At 41.4% G+C, this 13,665-nt stretch overlaps 1 protein-coding gene across 9 annotated transcripts in view; it reads left to right on the top strand.

The window, feature by feature from the left end:
* Acap2 (ArfGAP with coiled-coil, ankyrin repeat and PH domains 2) overlaps nt 1-12,379 on the top strand; it is a 105,847-nt gene extending 93,468 nt beyond the window's left edge. For 4 of the 9 annotated variants that reach the window (XM_029470651.1, XM_029470652.1, XM_029470653.1 and 1 more), the window contains 7 exons: nt 236-340; nt 730-822; nt 2,200-2,387; nt 2,800-2,909; nt 4,167-4,277; nt 5,992-6,053; nt 11,346-12,379. In XM_029470651.1, coding sequence (XP_029326511.1) covers nt 236-340; nt 730-822; nt 2,200-2,387; nt 2,800-2,909; nt 4,167-4,277; nt 5,992-6,053; nt 11,346-11,446 — 770 coding nt within the window. In that variant the 3' untranslated portion in view covers nt 11,447-12,379. Of the gene's footprint in view, nt 1-235; nt 341-729; nt 823-2,199; nt 2,388-2,799; nt 2,910-4,166; nt 4,278-5,991; nt 11,152-11,345 lie in introns of all 9 variants that reach the window. The other 5 variants (XM_021184603.2, XM_029470655.1, XM_021184602.2 and 2 more) reach the window with 2 other exon arrangements.
* The last annotated feature ends 1,286 nt before the right edge of the window (nt 12,380-13,665 follow it).

The following is a 13,665-nucleotide window of genomic DNA, read 5'->3' as shown; positions in this document are numbered from 1 at the left end:
CTGTCACTTGATATAGTCCCACGGTTCAAATTTCTAGGTACAGTCTGTACTCCGAAGAGTCCAGCTGCCTACTAGCCAGGGGAGATGGGATGATAAAGCAGTTACGCCTAGAGCCCTGGGTATCTGGTTAACCGCTGTTTTCCTCCTATGTCCTCCCTACACCTCCCCAGTAACGGTTCTTCCTGCCCCCGTTCTCACGGCCTGCTCTGTGCTTTGCTAACTTGCATGTCCCCAGTGGCTGCTGTAACTAGCGACGAGGCCAGGCGGGAGTCTCTGTTCTGTCCTGATGAGCTAGACTCACTCTTCTCCTACTTTGATACCTCTTCAAAGCTGCGTAGTAGTAAGTACTGTCATGGAGCCTTCCACGTCTGTGCCAGTGCTCATTGTGCGGTGTGGCCATTGCTCTAGACGTTGCCCATTGTCTCAGGGTTACACATTACCACAGCCATGCAGGGATTAAGCTCTTCACTCCCCCCCACCCCCCCAGCATTTGTGGGGTAATGAGATGTGTTAGAATCTGAACGTTAGTTTAGTCTCAGGCCTTGTCATTGATGTTCCTGTGAGCTAAGTTGCAGGACTGAGATGGCAGTGAGTTTGTCATGCTGGTGGTGACTCAGTTCATGCTTCCATGTGCCAGCTCATTCTATAACCTGTTGCGTGTGGGAGACAGTGTTCTAAGTGATGTGAGCTTTAATCGCTAGCCTTTTTTTTTTTCTTTTAAAAACACAGTCAAAAGTAATGACAGTGGGATCCAGCAGTGCTCTGAGGATGGACGAGAATCTCTACCTTCCACGGTGTCAGCCAATAGCTTATATGAGCCTGGTGAGTCCTGACGAAAGCCTGTGTTGATGGGGGTGGTTTGTTGTAAAAGGCGTGTGGCAATTGTCCGTTATTCCACGGGTGTGTTTGCACCTGTGTGCTCACACGAGGGCCAGAGGTTGAGGTCTGGGGCCGTTCCTCCTGGCTCTCCACCTTCCTGCTGGGCAGGGGAGGAAGTGTAGTTGATGTATTAGAATGTGTGTGATGTGCATGCTGTGTGCACACCCGTGGTAGTATTGATGTCCCATTACCCTATCTCGTGGTCTCTGTAACTGGCCTCTCCTGACCATTAGAATCTCAGTCCCTAAACTCCACTCTGCTTCCTGTCAGATGGCAAAGGTGGCATTTGTTTAGTGTAGAGGAGAGGGATCCCCCAGTATGTAAGAAAGGTCCCAGTTTGTGTTCTTTTGTTCAGCGTATTTATTCTAAGAGTAACTCTGCCGTTACTCATTTGTTGCTCATTCCTTCAGTGTTTTATTGCCTTTTCCCAGACTTTTACTGTAAGATTTAGATTTACTAAAGGAGAATCACGGAAATATTAATGGTGTCAGGCAACATAAGAATGAAGCCCAGGGAAGGGGTTAAGCGTGTAGAAATGTTAAAACATTTCCTGCAGTGTTACTAATTATAAGAGGAAATGTATCTGGAATTATATTTTGCAGCAGTCCCTACTAGAACAGAGCAGGCATTAAGAATTTCTCAGAACTTAAAAATGTACTGGTGAGACGGCTCGGCAGGCAAAGATATCTGTTGCCAGTCCTTTTGACCTGAGTTCCAGCCAGAGACCCACTTGGTGGAAGGAGGGAATCAACTCCCAAAAGTTGTCCGATGGCCTCCACATTCACACCTATCCTCCCTGAAATACAGATGTTAAGTGTAATAAAATTTCTCATACATGTTCAGTCTCAAATCTAATCAATAGTGACTTCAGACTTTAGAGTATAGATAACACTATAATGATTAGTCTGTAAGAAGTAATGAATCTCTCATATGCTCATTGGTATTGATGAATAACCAACCAGCCACCATTTCCTCTGTCACAATGTTTCCATAGTGAGCTGAAGAGCTCACTTTCAAAATTGAGATGTGTATATACATAAGTATATATGTATATATGTATATTTATTTATGTGTATGTATATACACATACATACACTATAAGGTATCCTAGCCTCTTACCTGTCCTGAACTTATCTCCTTGACCATTCTTAAGTTTACACCTGCCAGGTTTAAGTTCGTCTTCACTTTGCTGACCAGTCACTGCGATTCACCCAACAGAACTCTCCTTCCTTCTTGCAAACTCTTTCTGTACTTGTTACAATATTTGCATCCTGTGGTATGAGCACATTCTTATTAATGTATTTGTGCTTTGCTTTCCAGAAGGAGAAAGGCAAGAGTCTTCTGTGTTTCTTGACTCTAAACATCTTAACCCAGGACTTCAGCTTTATAGGGCTTCGTACGAAAAAAACCTTCCCAAGATGGCTGAGGCTTTGGCTCACAGTGCAGATGTGAACTGGGCTAATTCAGATGAAAACCAAGCAACACCACTCATTCAGGCTGTATTAGGGGTATGAATTAATGCATTCAGGCTGTACTAGGGGTATGAATTAATGCATTCAGGCGGTATTGGGGTGTGAATTAATGCATTCAGGCTGTATTGGGGGTATGAATTGATGTACTGAGATTTTCATTGATCTGGTAAAGTAGAAAATATAAATACTAAACTAAGTATCATTAATGTTACTGTTCTAAGAGGGGTTAGAAATAAAGAATTCTCTCACTAGTGAGTTCTGAGTGTTGTAGGTGTTTCTGATTTGGGAGGGGAAGCTGGAAGAGACTTCTCAGAATGCAGGGGGAGGAGTGTGTTTTGCTGGACTTGAGACTGTAAATGGTTCTGTGTTAATTAGTTCTCAGAAGAGACAAATCTAACTCCTTTCTTTCTTGTCTGTATTTATGCACTGTCATCTTCTTCTCTTCCAGGGCTCTTTGGTGACATGTGAATTCCTGTTGCAGAATGGTGCTAATGTGAACCAAAGAGATGTCCAAGGCCGGGGACCGCTGCACCATGCCACCGTCTTAGGACACACAGGGTAGGCTATAGTGCTTAGATAGGCACAAGCTTCCATCTTGAGAAACTATATCATAATACGTTTTTATTTTTATTTAAATTAAAGTTATTATGTAGAATCTGTAAAGAGTGCATTCTTCTGTCGTGCTGGAATCTGAAAGTCAAATGATCTCATTCAGAAGGGAAACCTCACTCGCTGTTCCAGCTGGTTGTGTTACTACCGGCATGACCATAAGTACCGAGGGCAAGGACAGGGTTTGTGTGGCTCAGACTTCCATGCCACAGTTCATCAGGGAAGGAAATCAGGGAAGGAACTTGAGTCAGAGTATGGACCAGGAACTGAAGCAGAGACCACAGAGGAGGCTGCTCACTGGCTTAATCAGCTCGTTTGTTTTTTAAGTTACTGTGCATATGTCTGTGTGTGGGCATGTATACGATGCAGTATCTGAGGAGGCTAACGGTGTTGGGTCCCCTGGGGCTGGAGTTACAAGTGGATGGATGAGCAGTGTGTGTTCTTATGCAAACCCTCAGCTGCTTTCTTCTTATGTAGCCCAGGCCTGCCTGCCTTCCTGCCTGCCTTCCTATGGTAATACCATCCACAGTGGGCAGGGCCCTTCCACATCAGTCAACAATCAAGGCAGGCCAGTCAGAGAGAGGCAGCTTTCAACCAGGGTTCCCACTGTCCAGGAGACTCTAGTGTATGTCAAGTGGATGATAATAACTAACCATTATAGCTAATGTACAGATATAACTAACCAGTCTAGTTAATGTACAGTTATAAACTAACCAGTATAGCTAGTGTACAGATATAACTAGCTACTATAGCTAGTGTACAGATAAAACCAACCAACATAATTAGTGTACAGATATAACTAACCAGTATGACTAGTATATAGTTATAACTAACCAGTATAGCCAGTGTACAGTTATAAACTAACCAGTATAGTTAGTGTACAGTTATAAACTAACCAGTATAGCTAGTGTACAGATACAACTAACCAGGATAACTAGTGTATAGTTATAACTAACCAGTGTAGCTAGTATACAGATACAGCTAACCAGTATGGCTAGTGTACAGATACAACTAGCCAGTATATTTGAGGTTTGTAAAGATCTCAGTCATCTTTTATTATTGAAATTTGTTCATTGAATGTTGTAGAATGCATTAAGAATTTTCTAATAAAGTGTTGTTTAAGTTAGGTAGAACTTTTTATTTTTGGAGTTGAAATGGATATTTTTTCTCTTCATACTATCTGAGAAATGCTGTTCCTTTAAACAGGCAAGTGTGCTTATTCCTCAAGCGAGGTGCCAATCAACATGCCACTGACGAGGAGGGGAAGGACCCTCTGAGTATCGCCGTGGAAGCAGCCAACGCTGACATAGTAACCCTGTAAGTGTCCCCTTTGTACGTACTTCCTGTACTGCATGTGGCTTATACAAATGGCCATGGCTGTCCTGGAGCTCAGTATGTAGACCAGGCTGGCCTTGAACTCCAGAGGTCCTCCTGCCTCTGCCTCCCAAGAGCTGAGATTAAACACCAAGCTCTGGGAGCTTTCAGCTCCATGTTCTGTATGCTGCTTCTCTGGGTACACTGGTGTGGCACGCATTCAAAGATGCACAGGTTCACTTGTCCCTCACAGTAACTCTGTGAAGACATTATTCTTATTATCCTCGCTCTCTAAACAAGGACTCTCACCTCCGAAAATTTGAGGAATTAATAAATGTTAAAGCTAGAACTTCATAATAGAATTTCTGCTCTAATGCCTGGACTCTTGGCCACTTATGATTATTTTTAATACAAAATACGTGGTTTTGAATGTTTGGGTTATTTTTAGAAATGTGATATTGTCAGCTGTACTTCATTTCATGAAGCTGATGGAAGCAGGTTTTAAGTCACACATGATCATTCCATTCAGGCTAAAGGAAGCTGAGACTTGGTGACCCCTCTTGTCTAGAAACACACCTGTCCATGCTGCTCTCAGTTCAGAGAAGCCCTGAGACTGCTTAAGCTTACACGGAGACCTTTGGACTTGTGATGTCCCACCTTGTCCAAATCTCTAGCCAATAAGACTCAGACCAGGGAGGGGTTATTGTTTCTGTGAAGGCTGTTGCCACCTATATCAATCAGCAGTCAAGAAAATACCCTACAAACATGCACACAGGCCAGCCTGATCCAGACAGCCCCCAACTTGAGATTCCCCCAGGTAACTCTGGCCCATGTTTAGTTGACAATTGAAGCCAAGTAGTCAAGAGCCCTTTCAGAGCGTCCACATAGCAAAGGAACACTTGTGAGCCATCCTTAGTTCACGTGGCCAGCAGGGGAGGGGAAGGGGGATGTCAGCGGCGGACACAGAGAGCGTGCTTAGAGAGCTACACTTACAAGCCATCCTTAGTTCACATGGCCAGCAGGGGAGGGGAAGGGGGATGTCAGCAGCAGACACAGAGAGTGTGAGGGCTCTGCCAAGGCTGCAGGCAGTGTGGTGGCCTAGAGGGACAGGTAGCACTACAGAGAATACCTTCCGTGTTGTGTAGTTTTGTTTTCAGAGAAAGAGGAAATACTTGCTTTTTTAATCCAATGTTGCCTGTCTTCCATTTTGAGGGTTAGTAACTCCCAAAGAATGTATGACCAGTATGGTAACCCTGGGAAAAGTTCGGTAACCCTTAGTCACTTACTACAGCGCTTACATATCAAAATATATTCCATTATTTAGATGGAACACATTGCTTATGTGTTGAGAACTATCTCACTCGGGGTATGCTAATGAACTGTGGCAGGCTATCACTTCCCCACTATAGAAGGAATAATTTCAGCAGGTGGTTGTAGCAGCTAGGAATTCTCTGAAGACTGGAGGAAGCAACCTGAAAGGATTGTGGGCACCCAGCGTAAATAAGAATCATTCACTATTTGCTCATGAGGGTTATATGAATGAAGGTGAGACATGGTTGTTTTTGTACTGCAGATTGCTGGTCCAATGCACAGTTTTACACTGACAGATGCCTGTAAAGGAGTAATTGTACCGGCACATGTACTAACTGTCTATGTAGCTCATTTGTCCATGTGTACTTGTGTGACTTCCTCTAAGAGCTCTTCTTCTTCATTCTAGGTTACGCTTAGCAAGAATGAATGAGGAAATGCGGGAATCAGAAGGACTTTATGGACAGCCAGGTCAATATTCTACTAACAATCATACTGAAATGCAGTATAAAAAGTGCATTCAGGAATTTATCAGTTTACAATTGGAAGACTCATAGTTCCTTAGCTAACTGATGTGATATTATAGAGATTTTATAATGTACTTGTAAATTGTGAGCTGTTAGCTTCTGTACTGTACTTACTGAATTCCTGGGTGGCTAATCCTGGGCCTTTCCACAAACTCCTGTTTCTATTTCGGTACACTCGTACTTACTGTATCCAGCCAGTTCTGGCTGCTGGAGCCCTTGTCTGCTGTACAGATGTCTTCCAGGAGCATTCCATGGGGAGTGTGCTGACCACCAGGCTGTCACGCGCTGCAGCAGAGAGCAGCCTCCAAAAGGATTCTCATTAGCTGGCCAGTGAACAGAACAAAATGGTTTTCTTTTTGTTATTCAGGGAATTTCTATACATTGTGTTCAGGGAACTAAAACAAATCACCATGTGTTTTGTATATAAAAAGTTAGTGTAGAAAATACTAAGAAAAGGTTTATTGATGTGTTTTGTATTCCAATCTAAGAAGGAGTTGAAGATTTAAAGTAAAAACTTACCAGTAAGTTGGAAGTCCACAATGGGTATAGAATTAGTTAGAGAGGCTGAATTTTATCCATAGCTTTGCCCCGGGCAACTGTGCCCTATTTGCTGGGGTAAGTAGATATATTTAGAACAGTGTTCTGTGAACCGGATGGCGAGGTAGACTTATTAGAAAGATGTCAATTCATGATCACCTCAGTGTTTGTCTTGAGTGATCTTCACCTGTGGGTCATGGTGTAAGAAAAGGAAGAAAAGTTGATAAAACTCTTCTGTTTGATGGACACATGCTGGGTAGCCATCTGCACAAAAACCGACATGCATTCCAGTTCATGAATTTGAGTGTATGAGTTTCTAATCTGCTTTATATTCATACACATATTACTAACCGTTTCAGGAATTTATGACTCAAGTACCTACAGAAAGACATTCACTTTGCAAGGAGCTTATTTGTTTTATAAAAATATATTTGTTTTATGAAAATGAATATTTATATTATTATTTTTGAAGTGGCCTGGTGATAGCATCTCTCATTCCTGCTGAAGCATATTCTGAAATTTCTGTACTTTCTGTTATCTTCAGCCACTGAGTTTAACTATAGTAATCTCTAACTGTGTCAGTATGTGATACAGTCATCTCTAACTGTGTCAGTATGAGGCCGTTTTTTTCTCCTCAGAGGACTATATTTACTATTTATTTTTGGCCTGATATAATAAGGAAGAAGAAAGGGCCTGGGTCAGATAGATATTTCTAACCCTAGGGTGTTGTACTTTAATCCTATGGCTCGCAGTACCGCCAAGTCAGGATACTCTGAGATACCGAGTGTGCTAATACGGGTCAGACTCAGCATTAACTCTGGATTTCACACATTTGCTTCAGAGTTGGATGTTAGCTCTTAAATAAGTTCTAATTTTGTAACATATCTTTAAATGATAGTATTACAAGGCCAGTTCTGAGGCCTTTGCATTTAAGCACTTTGAATAAAAATTGATCAAAGAAAATGGCATTCGTGAGGCAGCCCTGAACTGTAAGGCTGTAAGTTGTTACATTTGCATTTTCCTGAAACTGTAAAAGTAACTGTTAAGCTAGCTACACCTTCCTTAAGGTGCTTCACTATGCCTGCCCAGCTGGTGAGCCAGAGGTCAGAGGCCAGCAGTCAGTGGTCCCCTTGCTCTGCAGGTGGGAACTTGTAAGGTCAGGACCTTCCTGTTGGCTTGAGTTTCTTCTGTGTCACCCAGGAGTGCTCAGGTGCCCCTTTCACTGTGGTCCATGTGCTGTTGTGTGTAAGGATGGGAGCTTCAGGTATCAGTAGGAGAAGATTTCTTTTTCAACTTTAATGAAAACCTGAAAACAGGCCTCACTTTAAAACGTTTTTGAACCATCTTCAAATTTTAATTTAGAAGTTAAAAAGTATTAATTCTGCCAGCAATGCCAGGTTAAAAATAAGATTAAAAGAAACTATTTGAGAAATATCTTGAAAATAATTAGAGTTGAAGGTCAGTTTTAGGGCCCAGTGTTTGAGGTGACTAGTTGGGGTGTGTGCACGTGGCGTGGTGAGCACCCATGCTCTCTGGTTCTTCTCTTCCCGTCTTCCCGTCTGAGTCCTTCCTGGCACAGCAGATGTGCCTGGTTCCAGCAGCAGCTCTTTGCCTGCAGACTTTGCCTGACGGCTTCCTAGCCATAGGAAGGAAAAACATCGTAGGTACAGCAATTGTCAGTCTGTTGATAGTGACAGGCCTGTTATTTAAAGGACTCAGTTATAATGCTTAACAATCATGGACTTATATCCAAGAAACCTCATTTCTCAACTTTAGTATCTATAACCCTGTGGACTCCCATTTTTCATGGACAGTTGTATTAAGAGCAAACAGCTTTTAAAAGGAAGGTGGATTCTCTTTCAGCAGCCTAGAACTCTTAGGAGGCCTGGCCAGGTCAGAGATAACACACATTGCTCTCAGTGGCGGGCATCAGTTAGGTGCTTCCTATCCCAGTTCTGGGTCAGGGTCACCAGGCTCTCAGCCAGTCACTGCATTAGGGAGCCACTTCTGGTCATGTAACCGTAGCTTCTGGAACCTCTGCAATCATTTCTAGAAGGAAAATACTCTCAACTAGTGGGACAGGATGATGCCTGTGGTCACAGAGGGTGGGTGTCACATTCTTCTGAGAACACTCGTTTCAGTAGTGAGGTCACCGAACCCTCTCAGTCGGCCTAACTGCTGTCGTGATGAATAGTCTGAATACCAAAAACTAAAAGTGAATTTAAACTGTCAGTGGAAACACAGAAGTCTATATTTTAAAACTTCAGAATTGTTCAGGCACATAAAACACTTGAACTTTCTGAATGGGAAAAAATGTGGTTTAGTAATTTAAATAATATGCTTAGCTGATTTTTGTAGTGAGCTGTTCAGTGTATTAATAGGAAGATTCTAGGATAATGTCTCCCAGAATCTTGTTTATGTGTTCTAGTTCAGACAAATTAGATTTGCCTTGGGAAATTTTTCAAGTGATTAAAATTCTCCTTAAAGTTTAGCTAATGAAGTTCACTTTGTGTTGGCTATTTTAAGTAGATCACGATTGTTGCTTCTGACAACACATTTTGAGGTCTAAGGAAGGTAGCATACTAATAGTGCATCATTAACTTTAAAAAACTGAATTTACCAAGTTGTGTGTGTGAAACTAGAAACTTCCCTTCGTAGTGTATGAACTCTTCAATGTTTGCAGTCCGTGAGACCAATGACGATCACAGCGCCGCGGCGCTCTCCTCCGAGAACGTGTGTCATTCCTCCAGTGACGGGAAGGTCTTAGAGTTAGTTGTGCATGGTAGAATGGTTCCACTAAAGATGTACTTGTATAATATGTGCTAGGTGATTTAAAATCAAACACTAGAAAATCATACAGAAAAACAGCTCGTTACACAGAATATGCATCGCTGAATGTAGAAGCCATATATTGCCATTGTACTGTTGTAATACTTGAGAACGCTCATCTGGTGCTACCTGTGACTGACTTGGTGTCAGCGTCTGCTAGATCCTCCTCCTGTTTCTTCCTAATATATAATGCGTGCCTTTTATGTTACTTCTGGTGTTGAATGGTAAAACCAATGTGGTATTTTTGTATTATAATCTGCACTTTACACTTTCTTGGAAAGTAAAATTCTAGACTATCTGAATAGTATTTTAAAATATTTATAATGTTTACAATAAATATTTTACATATTTTAATTCAACATCTACAAAGAGAAAAAAATTAAACTATTTTGTATGGTTTGTTAACTGTTATTTAACGTTGCGCTCCTGCTCCTCTCAGTTTATTTTGCGTCCAGTAGGATGGCCAAGCCCAGGAATGGGCTGTAATTTGTCATGTGCATAACTGGACAGTGGAGTAGCCTTTAGTGTGCTTCAGTCGTGGTGAGCGAGCCTTTCCTGGCCTCCAGCTGGCCTGGGAGAGGCTCTTCTCACTGCACTTTCCCGTTTTAAAGTAGATTGATTGGACTCAGCTAATTATTCCATGTATCGATTAAATTCCCAGGATTCTCATATATTGCTTTTTGCATAGACTAAATGTTAAAAGGCACTAAATGTTAAGAGTACTAACCTCGTTTTATTAAAGTCCATGTGTTATGTTTTTAGGTCTTTTTACTAGACTTATCTGTCCCTCAGTTGTTTTCTAATTCTCTAGCTTTTGGTATGACACTTGTATCTTCCACAATCTTGTTTTCAACGACTTGCCAAGTTTACTCTACTGTTAACAATAACTTAGTAACAAGATTGTCATTAAATGGGACACATGGTGTCTTAGGGGAACGATAAAACTATGTGGTGACAAGAATCACACAAAACAGTGTTTTATGCTAAAGTGAAGAGAAGCATGCCAGGAGTCTGTACCAAGGTCATGCTGAGCAGGCGGTGTCTCGAGGAATGCATCATTCCAAAACAAGATTTCTCCTTCGAGGGTTAATCTGTATGTATGTATATAGTTCCTCAGTAAGAGAAATTGTGTCCAGTTTGTTATCATGTCCTTAACGTACATCTCGGCAAGAGTGTTGAGTGTGCACACATGTGAGCAGATTCGCAGGTTTCCTGTCCCGTTTTGCTTAGTATTCTTGCTCATAAGTCAGGAGATGGCGTGGAGCTCTGGTTTCATGGTTACATTCTGCCCTTTTGATTTACTGAGTTTAGTAAACAGTGGATCAGATACATTAGTTCTGAACCTCGAAGCATGTGTGAACTACTTTTTACAAACAACTATTTCAGTGTAAAGTGCTCCTGGTTGATGATAGTGCATGAAGCTTGTCCCGCCTGATGTCTAGGCAGCCCATCACCTTAGTAACGGGTGTTCATCAGAACCTTCACTAGTATCCGGCTTTAACTTTTATCCAAGACAGTATTTTCTTATCAAACATGCTGTTTACTTCATTTCAAATAACCCCTCTTCTTTCCTGTGCTAATGATTGTGTTTCTTCGCATTGCTTTCAAACGCTTGCGTCTCGCTCCTCTCTATCTCTGAGCTTCCCTCTGCGGCACATCTGAGACCCTTCTCTCAGGTACAGCCTTCCCTTTCTTACACACTTTTCTGGCATTGTTGTTAGCTGGCCTTTTTCCTTCAAAAAATAATATTGGAACGAAACCTTAATGAGATGTAATGAGTCTTAAAGTTGTATGAGTAAAATTGAACATTGTTTCATTAATATCTGCACTGTATACATTTTAACAGTTTCTTTATTTTCCTTTCATTCAGGTGATGAAACTTACCAGGATATTTTTCGTGATTTTTCTCAAATGGCATCCAATAATCCAGAGAAACTCAATCGTTTCCAGCAAGATTCACAGAAGTTCTGATCCTTTTAACAGGGGGAAACTATGAAATTTGGTGAATTCTTAACATGTACAACCAGAAACTCACACCTTTTTTACTACTTTAATTCCACTTAATTTTGGTAGACATTGAATAGTTTGGAAAAACGGTGCCTGTTCATTTTGGATTTTTGTAAATGAGAACAAGATCTCTCATAATTGGGAAAGGGAGAAATCCTCTATAGTTCATCTTTTATTTAAGAAAAAAGTCTTTTCAGTGGGTTGTACTCTTATATAAAGTTGTATCAAAGGCATTTCTGAGTTCTGAGGTGCTACACTGCTAGACCTCGCCATCCTTGCCGTGTGTGGGTGGGACTCTGGTTCCCCTAGGAACATTCAGTCACAGAGTCTGCATCAGGTGGGAGCCTGTTATCTTACCTGCTTGGAGCATGTGTCTTTTTATAGCTGTCCTTATAATAGTCGGTGGTTCAGACATAGGTATGTGCATTTTCTGGTAGCTCAGCTGAGGTGCCCCCCAGTGAGTTTGCCCCTCGCTCACTCCGAGTCCCCAGCACCACGGCTGCCGTGTGAGTGGCCCACACTTTACTCTTTAGATTCATTTCGTCTTACAGTGGAAAGAAGCTCTTACCATTTTCTTTCTTCAATCACCCAAGAATCCTAGCTCAGCTTTTGTTGTCAGGTTGATGTCCTGAAACCTTGACAGATCGTCACTATAATAAAACCGGATTTCAGACGTTGGCTATTGCAACATTGGGCTTTCTTCAAAACACAGTGATGTCAAAGATAATATTTTAGGGCATTTTTATATTTAGAATTAATCCATTTTAAGATATATATTTTTTACTGTTGTTACTCCTGGTGAAAGAAAAATCTCCATGGAATGGGAGCGAAAGCTAATTGTTTTTCCTGTTTATACTAAAATTTACCAGCAATAAAGTTCTTTTATTTTTTTCTACATTTATCTTGTGTACTATATACAACAGTATACATTCTTTTAAATTGTATCTTGTATATAGCTTTAGAATTAAGTGAAATAAGTCATTTTGAGTTCCAAAATTATGCACATGTGATATAGTTTGTCCAGTCCCACCTCTGATTGGTTGGTTGATGTCTTGTCGAAGGACAGGATGCAGGAGCGGCTGCCTTGTAGCCCATTGCCAGCACTGTTGATGATACTCACTCTTTACAAGCTGTTTGTAAGGAGCACTGATACTCGGCTTCACAGAAACATTTGAAATGTATGGAAAATTATAGTTAATTAGTAAAAACTTTAACATTTTCCCCACAGTACATAGAGCTTTACTTGAATTAAATATAAAATCAGAGTCTAAGTAGAAGTTATATTGAAATAAATTTGCCACCCAGATTGGGTCCCATAGTTGGACCGAGTTGCAAGCATACGATGCTTATTTCATAAGCCACCACACATTAAGGATAAAACTCTTTTGTGATTTGTTTCTGAGGAAGTGCAAACCTCCACAGGCTGAAAGGATTTTGTCTTTGCTGTCTCCCCTCAGACTTGCAGGTCCTCTGGCCTTGTAGGCATTTAGATAAAGGCAAACTGTCTCATGTGTGATATTTTAATTGGTATGTACTTTGAAATGTGTTGTCCTAAAACATGATCAAAGAAGAGAACCAGGTTAAAGATAGGGAAGAAAGCCCACCTCCTCCAAGGGGTTCCTTGGTTGCTCCTGGAGCTCCTGCCTCCTGTGTGAAGGTGCAGGTGGGGCTCTCTTTGGTTCTGCTGCTTGGGGCAGTTCCCCCAGACCTGCTGCCTCCCCGCTGTGGCTGTCAGTAGTGTCTTCTGCCCTATAATGACGAGAGTGTTTTTTTTTTTTTAAAGCCTTAAAGATTCAAGTGAAATGCCTTAAAGATTATGATGGTTCTGAATATCTTTAGAATTCAGATTTAGCTACATCACTTAGTACTGTGTAGAGGCTAGCAGTACAACACTACATTGCTGTGGCTTACTTCATTTTCTCAATGTACTGACAAATTGGATGAGAGAAAGGACTGGAGTGTAGCGAGGCTTTTAATGAATAGTTTCAAAGGAGGTGAGTTCTGCTTGTGCTCACTGATAGCTTTCTGTAGCATGTGGCAGTATTCCGGTCCACACATTAGAGAGATGAACACACACAGTGCCAGCCAGACACTCAGGCTGCTTGTTCTGACTGCCCTGCTGTCTCTCCAGGACGGACATGCTGATAATAGTTTCATTCTTTATTATTCATCTGTTCTTTTTC

The sequence above is a fragment of the Mus caroli genome, chromosome 16, assembly GCF_900094665.2.
Source record: "Mus caroli chromosome 16, CAROLI_EIJ_v1.1, whole genome shotgun sequence".
Taxonomy (NCBI): Eukaryota; Metazoa; Chordata; class Mammalia; order Rodentia; family Muridae; genus Mus; species Mus caroli.
Note: the sequence above shows the minus strand (reverse complement) of the source record. Positions and strands in the feature narration are given on the sequence as shown.